Here is an 18358-nt window from a genome sequence, read left to right as displayed (position 1 = left end):
TGTCACGGTTTGGGGAATTAAACTTAGCCTGCAGTCTCTTGAAATTTCTGTTTTGAAATGTTTCAATGCCGCTTATTTTAACTTAGTAAAAAACACAAACTTCTTTTGGAACAACTTTGATTACAATTGCATGCCCTTTGCTATCAATTTTGACACAGTTGCCAACTTCAAAGTTTTTATTTATGTGTCACATAAATACATGTAATTGACCTACATGATTTACATAATTATTAACCTGTGCTACAAGTTCATATCGATTTTCCGAACTCGCATTAGGAACCCTGAAATAATACTTTTGTGTGATAAATCTGATTATTTACTTGGCCATGACTTTAGGACCACTTTATTTATGATATGACAATTGAAAATCTAAAGTTGTGTATTTAGATATTTAGACAATTGAATTTTAATAAAAATTAAATTTTATTGAAAGTGCATAGTTATAAATGTTTAGAAAGGTATCAAAAGTAAGACAAAAGCTGAGACTAAACCTTGATATTTAAAAACCTGTATATATAGTAAACAGGCCAATATTGTGTTGTTTATCAAGATGCATCATTTCTACGCATTTACCTGTATATTTCGAAGGGAAATTCGTATGGTGTGTCATGATCACGCATTCTGCGAAATTCTGAAAATCTAGAAACAGAGTTGGTAATTTATTTGGATGTTACTTCTCTAATCTAGGACATATGTGTATTACAATAGTTCTCAATAGAAAGCTCTCCTTTAGGTGGGAAGGAATTTGAAATGAATTTGATAATGTATTCACTTGATTACTGGTAAAATTGAAGGTAGTTCTAAACATATGTCATTGAAAGAAATTTATGTAGGTTCAATTTTCTGGCTGGCATGTAGAAGCCTTTGATGAACAAAATCCATGAAAAATTCGTATTCATTTGATAAAATCTTGTTTTAAAAAAAAACTAAGAAAACAAATTAGTATTTGAAGTTGACAGTTTGTCAAGGGGCTGTACAAGATATGAATGCAAGTTTTGAAATGCATCCTAGTCATTTTCCTTTGGAGAACACTGGTATGAAAGAAATTTATTTGCACATATGATTGGACAAACACAGTATAAATGTCTGTTGTTACATGTAGTTATGTAAATGTACAGTATGTTTCATGGAGTTTGTCATTCATTTTTAAATACTTGAATCCGGATCAAAGTCAAGATAGAAAAATCAGTAATAAAATTGAAAACAACAACCAAACAAATTTTTGCTAAAATTGAAAACAACAACAAAACAAATTTTTGCTTAATCTCCGATTTCTTTGATGTCAAGCTTTTCAGTATATTTTAACTAGGAAATATTATTTTCAAAATGTCAAGCTTTTCAGTACATTTTAACTAGGAAATATTAACTTCAAAATAGGCATTTTAAAGATATTCAGTATTTTCATGATATTAGAAAATGTATTTATTTCAGTAATTTTCTTTATTTCCTATGGATACATTCAAACAGATCATGCTTTTCATGTTATGTTTCATTGTCTACCATTCTGATAGCTGCCTTACTCTGTGTCAATCAAACAACCAAATGATCAGTAGGAGTCGCTGTATCATAAAGAGCTGAGAATTAGATGTTTGTGTATCAAGTCAAATGAATAGTACGGTAATTGTGATAATAAGTCATATTCAGTGATGTATTATTACATGTACGTATTGTCATTACTCCTACAAGTAAGAGCTTCAGTTAATGCCCCTATGCTCCTTATATTCCTTGCGGCATTAAAAAAGTTTTTAAACATTAAAATGAAATGACAGCTCGGATAAAAATTTACAATGATAACATAGTAAAAAGTATCACGACTGAGTCTCTAGCTGGTTTGAAACTGAAACTATTTTCTTACAACAAAAAAATCCATAGATAAATATAATGAATTGAAATTTTTTGATTCCAGAATTTGCCAGAGATTGTAGTTCCACCAGAAGCAAAATCCAAAAAGAAGAAGAAGAAAAAGAAAAAGAAAAATGCATTCGAAGATGAACCAGAGGATTATGTAGACTATTCTGAATCCGATCCAGGTATCCAGGTTATGGAGTCTGGAGCCATGGGATTTCCTCCAATGAATGTTTTAGAATCTGGAGCAATGGGATTTCCACCAATTCAGATGGAGTCTGTGCCATTGGAGTCCACATCCCAGGAAGCAACAGAGGAAACCCACATGGAAATGCCCCCTGAGGAAGGAGGTCTTGCATACCCATTAGAAGAAGGTGATTTTTCACAACACGGGGGTGGGATTAGGGGGCATGGTAGAGGTCCATTCAGGGGAAGGTGGAGGGGAAGGAGAGGTTACAAACAAGGAGGAGGTCCACCATTTCATGCTCCCCCGGGACCTGGTGGAGCCTTCACACCCCCACCATCACAGTATTCTGGTATGGAAGGATCATATTATCAAGGATACCAAGCACATTATGACCCATCCTACAACTATGACTATTCACAATATTATGGTCAGGGTGGGCCTCCTTCACAATACGGGGGACTTCCGGTGAATCCTCAGGGGCCAGGTTACGTACCTACTGACACTTCTGGATGGGATCAATCTGCATGGGGATACCAAAACCAGCAGATGTCGATTCCATATCCACAACCAGTCGATCCAAATCAACAAAATCCGCTTCTTCCACCAGTACCAGTAGAACCACAAGCAGTAACCATGGCAAATCAACCTGAAAAGCAGCTAGTGGTGGGACCTAGTCAGCAGTTACCAAACATTCCTTTACCACCACCACCCTCCGAACCACCGTCCTCCATTCCTCTTCCTCAACCGTTTCCTCAATCACAACCATCAGCATCTGATATTCCACTGCCACCATCTGATATACCCATGCCTCCTTCAACAATGCCAACAGACATACCATCCAATCAAATTACAAAGGACATGGTCGACTTAGATAAGGATGTTTCTGTACTCAGGAAGGAAGCTCTAGCTAGTATGGATGTGCCAGCGTTATCGCCTGCTGAACCTGAAGAAGTAAAAAATGTGTCAGAGTGCGTAATGCCGTCTGGAGAGAAGGCTCTAGTGGTAGATACAACTCCAATAGTGGGACTGTCACCAACTGCTGAACTCTTGGAGACAGAGACTAAACAAATCTGTGATAGTAAATTACTGCATCATACAGTGAGTGATTTTAAACCAGGAACTAGTGAAAGTGGTAGTTCTGAAAGTAAAGGTGACTCTTGTGTATTTAAAGACAATATTATTGAGAGTAAAGATGCTGAAGATTCTGAAAAGAAAGATGACAATCAGAGTAAACCTCTCGTAAAAACTACAGCACAAATGCTTCTAGAGAAAATTGCGATGAAAAAGAAGGCAACAGAAACAACAGAATCAGCAGACGTGATAGAAGCGGTTGCAGATGGAACAAAACGTAAAACTTTAAAGCCAGGCTCAAAATTTCTCCTGCAGCAGTTAAAACAGGATGCAGGAAAAGTCCAGTTCAGTGTCAAACACGGAATAACTGGACCCAAAAAAGGGAATGCTCTGCAAAAGTCTGAGAAAACTGAAACAGAAGACATTTCTAAATACAAAAGTGGTGCCCGAGAATTGTATAAGCCATCTGATCAAGATAAGGTGGAGTTACTGCTGGAGACTATGACACCAAGACAGAGAGATTCATACTTACGTTATCAAGAGCAGAAAGAGCGTGAGGCGAAGAGAGAGGAAAGGCGTCGACAGCGTGAACTAGAGAAACAGAAGCAGGAGGAGAAAGACAAGGACGTCAGACGGAACAAGACTGAAAGCATTGAAAAGGAGATGGACATATCAGACATTCAAAAAGAGTCGTCAAGTCCCCAAAGAGATCATGCACATGAACAAATTGTTGTGGATGACAAAAACGATGACAGGAAAAGTGAAGAGAGGACTAAGCAACTAAATAGTGAAAATAGTGTGGGAGTGAAGGAAAAAGACTCGTATAATCCAAGCATCAGATTTGATAGCGACATAAAGAAAGATAATGATAGTACACATCCGTTAGCTTTATCAGGCATGGACAATCAAGACAAACAGACCATCATAACACAATCCAGCATGTTGCATCAGACTCTACATTCAACAAGTGTATTATCTCCAAAGCTAGACACAGAAAATGGTAATTCTAGTCAAACTGTACCTTCTAAAGTTCACAGAGTCGAAGGCGTTACCATTAATCAGTCAAGTGAAGGCACACAATCTGATAAGTCTGATAAGAAAAAGAAATCCAGGTGGTCGGAGGCAGAGATGGACATCTCATCATCAGCGAATGTTTCCGCAGTCATTGGTGGAGTTCCTGCAGCTGTTCCCATGCCAACTGACATGGAGGTGTATTCCCCTGACCATCCAACAGGGTCGCCTCAGACCACAATAGTTACAGGTAATGATTGGATTATCAGCAGGTGAAATTATTCAATTTGGTTATATTTTTGTAATCAATTTAGATTTGTGCACTAAAGTGTATTAAATGTTCACTGGGTATCAAAAGTGTAAGCCCTGTGCATGTTGTGATCATTGTGTCTATTCGTCAACACACTTATAGCTCACCTGAGCTAAAATTCTGATTGAAGTTTGTCTGTTGTTTGTCAGCTTTGCATATTTTGTACTTTTCAATAATTACAGGACCAATTTCAACCTAATTTGACACACTGCATCATTTGGTTAATTTGGATTCCAGCAGTTTGTTTAAATGAAGGGTTATTCCCCTTTCGAAGGAAATGTAACCAAAAAAACAAGAAAAAAGATAGGATGCTTTAGAACCACTGTACCCATTGTCAAAAACCATGCATATTTTTTCCATTCACACATTATTGCCATAGTTAATGATCAAGAAAGCCCAAGACTTCATGAATATTTATGTTCATATATCAACCAAGCTCCCATAATTTTTTGAATGAAAAATTGTGTGGCATGTAGCGGAATAATCCAAAGATTGCTGATTGGGAAAAACTGACATAATAGCCAATCAAAATAAGTTTATTGATACAGACTTTGCAAGCATAGCCTCTGTTATTAAGGTGGATTTCATTTGATATATATATAGCAGTATACTTAGACTGATCTGTAAACTTTTATTGTCTGTTATTATTTGTAAACAAATGCTACACATTTACCTGTGTATGCAGCCATAAAATATCGAAATCTGTTACCATGACTGTGATTGGTCAATAAATGATTGTGTCATTTCATAAATATTCATGAAAATCAAGGGTTTCGCTGATCATACAGCCACAGTTTGAAGTAGGGTGGGTACTCACAGACTCCGTAAGCGTGGCTAGCAACAATGGACTGATCCAGAAAAGACAAAACTTGAATGAAAGCTTTCTTATATAACAAAGAAACAACTTTGTTTAAACATAATAGTAATAGTATAGAATCAAGTTTGCAGAAACTAGTTTGCACTAAGACCCTTAGGACCCAGGCAATCACAATAGAGTTGGAAATTGACATAAGAATATTTATTGGAAATTTTTTTATAACTATCCTCAAGAATCACAGCATGTCAAATTAGTATACAAGCATAGGACTATGATTGTTTTGTTCACACAGTGATCCCTGACCCTTGGCAAGGTAACAATAGGAAAACAAAGATTTACATACAGTTAAGAATATACTCAAGGAAAATTCTTGAAAATCATTTTTCAAAATCCTCGAGGGTATGGTTTTTCAAATTGATGACGAGTTTTTCACATCATTATCTCATATGACCATTTTGGGACTGTAGGAGAAAATTCTGATTTATAATTGGGAATATATTAGGAAATTTCTTTCATAATTCTTTGCAAGAACCACATAGATACAATTGGTCAATTTAATATGCACAGTATTTTCTTGCAATGTTAATTTGAGTTTGTTTTCACCATGGCCAGGGCATGGCCACATCATTGGGATTATATTTTGTATAGGAAAATGCAATTGCTTATGTGATCAATATTGTCCTTGGTTCTATTTCCCCTGTGTCTAAAAGATTTTTATCGATAAGATTTACAGGGTAAAAAATCCCATCTCTATTAGTGAAAAGTGTTAATGTGTATTATTCTACATATTTGCTATTGAGATTTTTTGGTTCATCATAGCTTTTCTAAGAACCAATTTCCCAAATGTTTTAAATGTAAATGTTAAGATTATCATTTATGACCATGCCGACTAGTATTTGTGTTTTTGGTACATACATCATTAGTGGGTTATATTGCCAATGTTAATGATGTATATATGTAACATACACATGTACATTTCTGTATGGTTACCATGGTTACAATACCTAAACAATGAAATGTGGTTTTCTTGTCATTATTGGGAATATGACGGATACTGGTATTGTAGGAAAAATAAATGACACTTTATAAATGCCAAATTTCCTACATTGCTTGCAACTGTCATTTTCCTCCGTGATGATAAAAAAAAAAAAAACCACATTTCTTTTTTATCTACCCTCCACAAACAAAGTTGAGGGGGATATATTGGTTTCACTCTGTCCATCCATTCACAGATACATATTGTTGGGAGATTTTCTTGGAGACTGTTCATTAACTTTGTTTCAAATTTTGTGGAAATGGTGTATACTATATATGTAAACTTATGCACCAGGTATTTTGAGATTGAATCGTTTCGATTTTGAGAAAGTTATGACCATTTGTAGTTATTTTTCATGATATTTCGGTACATTCTGCCAGTATCCCCCCCCCCCCCCCCCCCTCACACACACACAAACAACTTCTGGTGGTTTATATCATTTGTGAAGTTTGGGAGTATATTGATTTTAATACATCAGTCCAGGACCTCTCGACTAAAGTTGAGGGAATATTGTTTTCGTCCTGTCTGTTTAAATCTTTAACCTCGCTGGTATCTTTTGAATGGTGAGTGATAGGGCTCTCATATTTCAAAATATGAACAGTCCTTTGTTCTAAAATTTTTGACCTTGTGACCTTGACATTGGAGTTTGACTTACTTTTAATAAAAGTTAACCTAAGCCATATCTCTTGAATTATTTAAAGTTGTATGGTCCGATGTTCATCTGTTATTTTATTTTCAGTGTACAGAATTACTTTAATGCAGCTGAATTTTTAGAATTAATAACTTACCCTTAATTAAATGCTTGAAAACATTTGCATGTGAAAGGAAATAGTGAGAAGATTATTCAAAAAGTAAATATACTGGGAACCCATCCGCTTGTGGTGGGAACACCTGCACATGTGCATTATATTTGTTGTAAGTAGATCGATCATATCCAGGTAATTCTGCTATCTGAACTTTTTTTTCTTCTTTTGTTGTTCAAATGTATGATCTGTTCTTTTAGGACTGAAGTCGCTTCTCGCCGGTTCGAAGCCAAGTTTTGTCTAAGTCTGTTAGGCATCTACAAATATCCCCACGCACTTGAGGGGAATCCCAACATGTTATAACTCAGATGCAACTGTCTAAATTTAGGTTTGATAGAGCATAAAGCAACATATGACTAAGAGGTATTGACATTTTTATTTCTCTTAAACTTCTGGCAGAGTCCTGTAGTAACAAGATCCACAGATAAGACCACCGATAATCTGACCTCTGGAAGTCTGACCTGGACACGTGACTGTCGCTTGATTTACATTAGTGACTGTTGTTTTTAAACACCAAGAACAAGGTACGATTGTATACATAAAAAGGCCCAAAAAATTTCTCTCTATAAAATGTGTCTGGAATTAACCTTAATCAGCGTTTTAAGAAAGTAAAATATAGGCCAGGTATACTATGTCAACAAAATCAGAATGATATTCCTAAATGGATAGCATTATGACATCATGAATAAGACATTTCCCGCCTTTTTCTCAAAATAAGCCTGAAAGCTGTCAAATGTCATACAGATTATTGCTCAGGAAAAGATGTGCGCATTTGTCGAGCAAAATGAAAATGATATATATTGTGTATTATTTTAATATGAAAAACATACTTCAATATGAATTTGCTCGACGCATGCACTGTATGTTTTCTGAAAGGAAAACCGCCAGAATTTGTGGATATTTTCATTGAAAATAGCATTTTTGCAATTTTATGCCAACTTCAAGCTCTCGTCCTATGACACAAATCATTTTGCTGATCAAACTGAGCGAATTTTGTGTTTGCTAATCTATTCCTTATTTGAATGCCAGGGTGTGAGCTCCAAGTGAAATCATCGATATTTTGGGCCAGATGACTTTAGAAACTGTACCTACTTCTTTAAAATCAAATAATTCTGGTTAAAACAGATGAAATAATGTATGCCATGTCATACAGCCTTATAAATACATATGTGCGATAATTTACGAGTGTTTTTACAAGATGGACAAAATCTATATTCAGACCATACAACTTTCATATTTTGTATATAGATTCTTTATAAGACCTTTTATTTGATACCAAGATATTTGATCTTGTGACTTTGACCTACTATTAATAAAAGAATTAACATAGGCAATATCTACTAAATGTTTTGATGCCATAATTTCAGATCTTGTGCCCCTGACTTTAGAATTTGACTCAAGTTTCAAACTTTTAACCAGAACTTGGACCTTGCTTGTAACTTTTGAAGATGGGTGATAGGAATTTCGTATGTGCATTCCATGTGGCAAGACCTTTGTTTTGTTTCTTTGTTGCCACCTGGGGCACAGTCAGTGTTTCATAAACACATCTTGTTTTAGGATATTTTTGTACATTCTGCTAGTATCCTCCACAAAAGTGTATTGGTTTCATTTTTCTCTGTCTTTTCATCCACCCATCTGTTTATTGGACAAGATTACTACTTCTGAAAAAAAGAATACACTTCTGAATTTGAATTTTCTGTCCTTTTCTTTCTATGATGACTTTATCTCAATTTTGGCAGGGTTTTCAACTCCCTTTATAAATCACTACGTGTACATATATGTTGATTGCTTTGACCTTTAATTAATCATTATTAACTGTCTTTATCAAGAAAACATATTCACAGTCAGCTATATTTTGAACCATAAACTGCACTGATTTCCAGATATTTACTTGCCTCTGTGGTCTAGGGAGCTGTAATTTTAACTAGTCAGCTATGAATTTACTAGTGTCAGGCTTGTGGATTTGAGCTTATTTTGAATCCTGAAGTTGATGACCTATATTGTGCAACTCAAAATTTTCACACCATGAATTCTAATAAAAATCAAGGTCAAAGAAATTTAGTGTAGCCTATAACTTGTACTGTTAACATGAGAAATGTTGAAGTTAATGTCTTTCTGCTCTTCAGTTATACATGTACAATATTTCAAATCTGCCCCAATATGGATGAGCCCTACAGGGGGTCCTGTATGACAAGTCTAGTATATGTATACGCATCTAGGGAACAACTGAACTGACTGTAGAATGCATTTGTAAGTTTATGTTATACACATTTACAACCATGTTATGTATAAAAAAAAATGTGAACACTAACTATGAAATGAAACAGCAAAGAAAGGTGGTCACATGAATTTTTGATTGGCGGAAAAGTACACAGTTTCTTTCTTTTGGGTTATTTGGAAAATACTTGTGAAAATTTGCAACTGGATTTTTATTAATTTTTTTTTGTTTGGTTTTTTTTTGTTTGTTTCTTTTATATTCTTTGCTAAAAATGAGAAACTGATATTTTAGATGAAGGAAAATTTACATACATTGGTGATTTTCATGTTTCGCAGGCGACAGGTGGCCCACCTGGGTTGTGGTTTCGCATCGTGTTGTGGAAGTCAGACGGGTTCGATCATAAGTTCCAGATAGCTTAGTTGGTAGAGCACTTGACTAGAAATTCAGGGGGGCTGGGTTCAAACCCCAGTCTGATCCGCTGCATTTTCTCCCTTCCTGTTACAGTGTCAAGTATCTTACATTTAATGGCGACAAATGTAGTTTTCTTAGGATGTATAGAGGAAATCTTGCTTAGATGTAGATATTTGTAAATATTATGATCTAGACCAAGAGCATGATGAAAGCCAGTGATCATTATCTGGCAGTTTTAAGGTACATGTATATTGTTTACGATTTTGGGAATCTGTTCCTTTTCATGCTGATAAAGTTTTGGTGACAGAATAAATTGCCTTTGAACATGGTCCCCAGTGAACAGCAACAGTTAAACTTCATCAGATAAAATTTTAACTTATAAAAGTATGAGTATTACTTGATAAAAAAAAAAAAAAATTAAAACTTAGTTATTGCTTGTTGCAGGTAAGTTTGCTGAACCATCTTTGATTTATTGATGAAAAGTACATTTGTACACTTGTATTTAAACTTGGATGTCATTACACAAATGAACAATGGTAACTGGAGGTAGGACTAAGATGGTTCTCTCTGGTCAAAACGCCTATCAATTATTTAATAACAGTGCATTATGCAAAGCCTGCAGACAAATTACTGGCCCAGCAGAGAGAAAATCAATAGGACAGTGATTTAGGAAGTTATGAAGTGGTGAATCATTGCAGAGATGTAATCACTGAATAGTTAGAACGGGTTGAAGTCAGTGTTCTTTTTCCCTTTCCTTTCATTGACTATTTACATGTATGATCAGGTTTTCGAATCATGTATCACATTTTAAATTGCTGGCATTGTTAATGGAAGATTCATACCAGACATGGCAGAAAATTTATATATCATATTTCTCTCTCTTTGTGTTCTTTTCAAAATTTATTTGTACATTTTTTCACAATGCACATTTTATTTATTTTGGGGGCCATAATTTCATATAAGCAAAAGAAATTCTAATGCAATATGTGTGAAATGAATTTGAATATTTCAGTGGTGATTTTTATGTACTGTTAAGCTGTTGTAGTCATTTTGGTAACAATCAACAAATATGACGTTGGCAGCTTAAAACCCTTTAAAAACTAGGAAAAATTGTCTTCAAATCTTGAAAAATGAAATTATTAATTGAAGACTAATAAAAAGACCATATCATATGCCAAAAATAATGTTGTATTTTATGCAGATTCTTTATTGGTAAATGGTGTGGAGTTGTACAGAGAATATGAACTGATAGAATCAGATAATTGGATCATTCTTATAATTTTTCAGGGGATTTACAAAAGTACTCTCCAGAAAAGCCAACCGGAATGGAATACTCCCCTAGTCATCCGACAGAGGATTACTCACCCAGCCGGCCAACAGACACCCCTAGTCCCCGCCAGCCAGCTCAGGAAAACCAGCACATAGAGGTCAAAGACTATGTCACAACATCTGATACTCGAACAAATGACCAGCCCTCTTCTGTTTCAGGGGAACAATTAAACAAAGAGTGTGAAAACATTGGCACATCCAACACTAAATCGAAGAAAAAGAAATCCAAGAAAAAATCTAGAGCTGATGATAGGTCATTGTCTGGATCTCCTAAAGGAAGGAAAAAGGAGAAAAAGAAAGAAAAATCTGGAAAAGTGTTTCCTCAAGTAAAAGCAAGTTTTTCCTGGGATAGTGATGACAATTTGGAACAGTCATTTAGTGATACAAAACATTACAGTCGCTCTAGGAGTAGATCACATGATTCTGTGGATAGTAAACAGAAGGAGAAATCTTACAAACATGACAAAAGATTGAAATCTCCAAAACATAAAAAACATTCTCGATCAAGAAGCAGGTCCGTGGATAGTAGATCCCACAAACGTTCAGTGACACCAAAAAAAAGAAAGTCTCGTTCACCCACACCAAGAAAACGAAAGTCTATTTCACCCACACCAAGAAAACGAAAGTCTATTTCACCCACACCAAGAAAACGAAAATCTCGTTCACCCACACCAAGAAAACGAAGGTCTCGTTCACCCACTCCAAGGAAACGAATGTCTCGTTCACCCACACCAAGAAAACGAAAGTCTATTTCACCCACACCAAGAAAACGAAAGTCTATTTCACCCACACCAAGAAAACGAAAATCTCGTTCACCCACACCAAGAAAACGAAGGTCTCGTTCACCCACTCCAAGGAAACGAATGTCTCGTTCACCCACACCAAGAAAACGAAAGTCTATTTCACCCACACCAAGAAAACGAAGGTCTCGTTCACCCCCTCCAAGAAAACGAAAGTCTCTTTCACCCGCACCAAGGAAACGAAAGTCTCGTTCACCCACTCCAAGGAAACGAAGGTCTCGTTCACCCACTCCAAGGAAACAAAGATCACGTTCATTGACTCCAAGAAAATGTAGATCTCGCTCAGCAACACCAAGAAAACGTAGGTCTCGCTCAAAGTCACAAAGCAGATCACTGGACACAAAAGACATTGATAGGAAATCTAGTGTAAAATCGAAAAGTAGGTTTTCTTCAAAACATAAAAGCAGATCAAGAAGCAAGTCTCCATCAGTGGATAGAATTCCTAGAAAAGATAAATCTGTGATAAAGACTTCTAAAAATAGATCAAGAAGCAGATCTGCAGATTCCTTTGAAGAGGGTGGGAAAAGGAAGATGTCGAAAAACAGGTATTCATTCCAACACTCTAAATCAAGAAGCAGGACAAGAAGTAGATCACATGACTTGGAGAAAGACAAATCTTCCAGAAGATCATCATCTCCAAAATACAGAAAAAAGTCTCCACTCAGCCGATCCAGAAGTAGGTCATGGGAAAGGAAAGATGGGAAGAAGAGGAAATCCAAGAAAAAACATATGATTTCCCCATCATTAAGCCGATCTAGAAGTAGGTCTATGGATAGTTCTAGAAAACGTAAAGATGAGAGAGACAGAAGTGGATCCATCTCGCCCAAACAAAATAAATCAGAGAGAAGGAAGAAAAAGCAAAGTCACTCTTCTGACAGATCAAGAAGTTCTTCTCCAGTATACACAAAACCAAAGAGGAACAGAACAGCAAGCAATAAACAATCAGAATCACCTTATTCTATGAGGAGAGGGAGACGAGAATCACCTCAGCGAATAGAAGATAACACTGTCTCGCCATATAGACGAAGAAGAAATTCAAGCTCATCAGAATACAGCAAAGTATCTTCCTCTAGTAAAAAGACTAGTTATAGAAAAAGTTCTTTATCACCGTACCAATCGGATGAGGATAAAAGACGAAAGTCTCCAAAGAGAAAATCAAAGAAATCCAAAGGTAAATCACCAATTAGAGACTCAATTCCAAAGGAATCGTCAAAAGACTCAAGATCAGTGTCTCCAAAAAGAGAGTGGGAAAGGGAAGCCCATGAAGGATTTGAAAAAGAAAAATCTCCAGAAGTGATGAAAGAGACCAGGGCTCCAATATCTTTCAAAATGAACATTAGTAAGCCAATGAAACAAGAATTACCATCTCTTGGTAACAAATTGGATGATAACATTGGTAGGGATGCAGACGGAAACAATGAGGAAGGAAGTGCAACAGACTTGGGTGAAAATTTGAGACAGAGAGAGAAACCTGTTGAGAAGAAATCAGAGACGCAATCCAAATTATCTGAATCATCAGTCCCTTCTAGTGCTTCCACTCACTCACCTGTCAGGTCACCAGCTCAAGATGTATCCAAGAGCAAGTGTGAGGACTCAAATGAGGAACAGAAGTTGTCTAAAAAGGCAAAAAAGGCTGCAAAAAAATCCAAGAAAAAGGCTAAAAAGATTGCTAAGGAAAAATTACTTGGATCTTCAAATTCTTCCCTAAACGTCAGTACTGAAAGTATGGATGTTGATGAAAATTCACCAGATAAGGCTTTAGATAGTACAAAAGTGGAAGACAGGAGTGAAGGAGTACAACAAGATTTAAGTTCTACAAATGATGCATCAGATAAAGTTTCAAGTCCAGAGAGTAAGAACGTCAAGAGGAGATCATGGAGATCCAAAGCATCAAACAGTGACGAAGACGCACAAAAGGCTTCACCAGGGCAAGGTTCTGCTGAAAAACATGAGAAAATCAGTGTTTGTGCTATACCTTTACCAGGACAAGAATCTAGTAAGAATCTTGTGAAAAAATCATCAATTTCAATCTCTAGTCCTCGAGATGAGAAAGCAGAAAAATTTGATTCATCTTTGACTGATCTCTCTTTAATTCCTATGCCTGGTGAAATGGCTGCAATCGGGAAGGAATTCAAAACTGCTGCAAGTGATACGTCTTCTATAACCACCCCAGAGAGTCAGTCTGTTGGAAAAGAGGATGTAGAAGAAAATCCAGGGCAGAATGAAAATACAAAACCCAGTGTTACAAAGAGTGAAGATTCTGATGTGATGAAAAATACTGAGGAGGTAGGTTTATCTCTACCAGAGCAGATATCAAACCCTGTAGATGTATCAGAAGTAAAGGATGGGAAAGATAGCAAGCAGTTAGCGAAATCCAGTAACACAAATGAGGAGAAAATTAAGAGAGAACTGAAGAAGCTCAACATAGATATGGTCAAAAGTACATTTGACCTTGAAGGAGAACAAGCCAAAAGAAGGTCAAGGAGGTCATGTAACTCAACCGAGAAAGAAGAAGAAAATGAACCCATTGAAGCAAGCAAAAGGACAACTCGAAGGCGATCCAAGGTATCAATAAGCACAGAAGATCTGTCAGAAAGCGAAAATTCTCAAACTGAGGCTACTGGTTTTCAGAGTTGTAGTGATACAGAGAAACCAAATATTGAAGTTGTGCAAGAAATACCAGATGCAGTAAAGGAAAAACCAGCGAGAAGAAGAAAGAGTAGATTTAGTGATGTCGATGACAAGACTGACAATTCGATTTCTTTAACTCCCGAGAATAGGAGTGAACCAAGCATGATAGACATGTCGCCAGACCCTGATAAATTACCAAAAGTTAGTGTAACATTGGAACCAATAAGAATAGAGATGGGCAACATTAGGACACCTATTAAATTTGCTCTTGCAAATGTAACACAAAGCATTGGAAAAGTGAAATGGGATGAGGAGGAAGGAGATTCAGAGAAGGAGACAGAAGCAAGCTTTAAGTTTGTTCCAGATGAAGAGGATCCCGAGATCAGCTTTAAAGTTAAAGATGATGATAAGAAAGCAAAAACAGAGACTGGAAAAGAGGGTAGTGTAATAGAAAGCATGCCAGAAACTACAGCAAAAGATAATGTACCATTAGTTGTAACATATCCTAGGCTGTCCATGCCAAGTGTTTCTTCATCACGGTCTTCAGAAACAACAAAAAAAGAAAGTATAACATCAGAAAAAGAGGACATATTTCAAATCGCTTTGAGAAAAGCAAAGGAATTAACAGATAGTAAAGTAATGATGAATATTGAAAATAAAATTTTAAAAGTTCCAACTGGGGAAGACAATATTGAAACTGTTGACATGGAATGTGATTCCAACTCGAACAGTCAGGAACCCTTCATCTTTGAGGGGAATGGAAATCATCCACAAAGCCCAGCTACAACACTACCTTTGACAACGTTCCCCAAATTTACTGGGGGCTTTTCTCTAGAGAGCATGATTCCAGATTTTGGGATGCCACTAAAAGATGGACCATCCACAGAAAGAAAGCCTAATCCACCAGCTCCTGTGCCTCCTCCAATGGACATTCCGCTACCGCCTCGCAATCCACCTTTACCACCCCAAATTCACATTCCTCCACCGCGGCCAGTGATGCCACCGCCCCAGCCAGTGATGCCACCAGCATTTTTACACTCTGTACCTTTAAATCAACCACCAATTATACCATTACCAGTAAGGGCACCTTCAGGGGTACTTGCACCAGTTTCCATTTCACCTATGACTTATCCCCCAATTGGTACTCCTTTACCCCAATCCACGTCATTGCCTGTTCTACATACAGACATTCCATTACCTCCTCCCCCTCCTGACAAATCAGCTATAAAGGAAGACAAGTCATTGATTATCTCTCCTGCAGCTAAACCACCAAATCCTCCAACGGATATTCCTATGCCTCCAGAAAAGACCAAAAATGTAGGAAATCACCCGCATATTTTTTCGCTGAAAGATATACCAGCTCCACCCAGTAAGGAAACAGTTGCACAGAAAGATGTCTGTTTTTCCATGTCAACAGCCGAGACTTTTCCACGCCAGGAGGACATTCCTCTTCCATCAGAAATGATCAGAAGAAAAGTCTCAGAATTACAAGAACCCATTAAAATTGTCCCTTTTGAAAAGCAAAGAACACAAACTCCAAAGCAACAAAGTGTGTCACCAGAAAGAGAAATGATTACTGTTGAAGCTACTATTGAAAATATTGCTATCTCATCAATTAATACACCCTCCACTAGGCAGAGTGTAGACACTATTAAAGTAGAGTTCACAAGTGGTATGAAACCACAGGAGAAAGAATCTGATGAAACAGGTGCTGAAAATGTCAATGAATCAAAAGACACTGAGAAGTCTCCCTCTGTAGACATGGCTATACTGCACAAGACATCTGTTGAGTTGTCAAAACAGGCTTTATTAGCAAGAATCAGTGCTAAACCAAAAGAGAGCATGAAGGAAAAAAAGATATCAATTGGGAGAATTTCTCGCACTCCACTTCCAGAGAAAAGTACAGAAAAATTGAAAGATGAATCAGAAATGAGTGTAACCATGAAGAAAACCCCAATGATAAAGATTGGTCCCATCATGATGAGTAAAAATAAAGACTCGGAGAGTGCTTTTGGTGAATCATCTGAGGATGGAGAAATCAGATCGGAGTCGGAAAATGAAATTAAGAGAAGACGAGGCACAATTGAGTTAGATCATAGCATACCCATTTCTCCCTTGGTAAAAGTAAAACCTCGGGAAGATTTAAATCCAGCTTCATCTGGCTTTGGATTAATGCCAAAGAAAGTGATAGACTCTTCTGTGTGGATGTTAGAAAATCCTTTACCAGAAGTTACAAATCCTGTTTCAAGTGCTTCAGAATCTGAGGACTCTAAGCTTGATGACAAAGAGTATATTAAGAAAGTGGATGAATTTCTTAAGAAAGTGGAGAAGCCAAAAACAACAGTAGAAAGAAAGTTTGATGAATTCTTGGAAAAAGTCAGAAAACCCAAGTTAGACACACAAAGTTTGGAGGAAAAAGTTGATGAATTTTTGAAGAAGACTGAAAAGAAGGACACCAAAGGCAGCAGCCATGATGACTATAAACATGATAAAAGTAGCAAGCATGACAAAGATGATTATGATAGATACCGGGATAGAGACAGAGATCGCAAAGACAAAGATAGGGAATATAGAGAAAAGGAGAGAGACCATAGAGAAAAGGACAGAGAATATAGAGGAAAGGACAGAAAATTTAGAAATAGAGAATATGATGACCGACATCGAGATTATGGGGAGAGACACAGGGAATATGATGAGAGGCAGAAAAGGAGGGATAGGAGAGGAAGTAGAGAGCGGAGCAGATCACGAGAGAGGTACAGAGAGAGGGGTAGAGAAAGATCGAGAGAGAAGAGCAGAAGTCGCTCGAGGAGCAGAAGTAGAGACAGGGATAGGCGGTATTACGAGAAGAGGTCTAAGAGAAGTAGACATGAAAGGGATGAGAGAAGACACAGAGATAGCAGTGATGAAGAACGATCTCCAAAACACAAATCAAGACATGGCAAGTCGAACAAAGAGGAAGATGAGAAGAAAAAGCTCACTGATGAATGGCTTAAGTTTGAAAGCCAACTAGCAGCAAAGAAGAAAATGTTAGCAGAGACAAGTGCATCTTCAGCAGCACCAGCAACACTTCAGCCCCAGCAGCCTGCCGTGCAGCCGGCACCAACCGAATATTACCAAGATGCTTATGGAAATTACTATCCTGTTCCAGTGAATCAAGCAAACAATGCTAGTGCCTACCAGACATATCCTCAGTATCCCAGCGTGAATCCAAGCACTGGATATCCAATTCCTCCTCAGCAGGCTATGGTGCCTCAATCTCAGGTCTATCCTCATGAAACTTACCCTCCATTACAGCAAGTGCCACCTCAAAGCTCACAGATGTACAATGTGCCAAATACTCCAGTTTACAATACTCAGGGACAGCCTGGTCACCAGGAAATGATGTACGGCCAGGAACAGTCACTCCACCCACAAGTTCAACCTACACCTTCTGCAGCACCAAGGGCAGCTGTTGTGTATGGACAAGTACCCACTCAGCCTAGCATTCTGTCTGCCATCTCATCACCAGCCACAGTACCACCAACTGCTATGGCACCTTCATTACCACATGTCAGCACTCCTGCTTATCCTAGTCAGTCAGGATCCTTGGTTCAAAACATGGCAGGTGTCCAGCCTCTTAGTCAGGTATTGTGCAATATCAAAACATACAAGTATCACTATTTTTGCTTGTTTAATTGATAGGTCATCTGGGCCAAAGGCTCGAGTCACCTTTTCTGATTGAAATTTTTCAGTTGTCTCCCTGTATACAAATATATCTGTTGATTTCTCTCTCTCTTTAAAAAGGAGGTACAGTGGACTTCATTTACAACGAGATCGGAAATTATGAGACACCTCTTATTACGAGGTAATACTGAGGTCCCCGTTCATCCCCGTATAATTCTTTTCTGAA

At 37.2% G+C, this 18358-nt stretch overlaps 1 protein-coding gene across 3 annotated transcripts in view; it reads left to right on the top strand.

The window, feature by feature from the left end:
- LOC125678394 (uncharacterized) overlaps positions 1–18358 on the top strand; it is a 40904-nt gene that overhangs the window by 5917 nt on the left and 16629 nt on the right. For all 3 annotated transcript variants that reach the window (XM_056153730.1, XM_056153731.1, XM_056153732.1), the window contains 2 exons: positions 1907–4364; positions 10997–18093. In XM_056153730.1, coding sequence (XP_056009705.1) covers positions 1907–4364; positions 10997–18093 — 9555 coding nt within the window. The remainder of the gene's footprint in view (positions 1–1906; positions 4365–10996; positions 18094–18358) is intronic.

Source organism: Ostrea edulis, chromosome 2 (genome assembly GCF_947568905.1).
Source record: "Ostrea edulis chromosome 2, xbOstEdul1.1, whole genome shotgun sequence".
Lineage (NCBI taxonomy): Eukaryota > Metazoa > Mollusca > Bivalvia > Ostreida > Ostreidae > Ostrea > Ostrea edulis.
The sequence above is the reverse complement of the archived record's forward strand: the minus strand, read 5'-3'. Positions and strand labels throughout refer to the sequence as shown.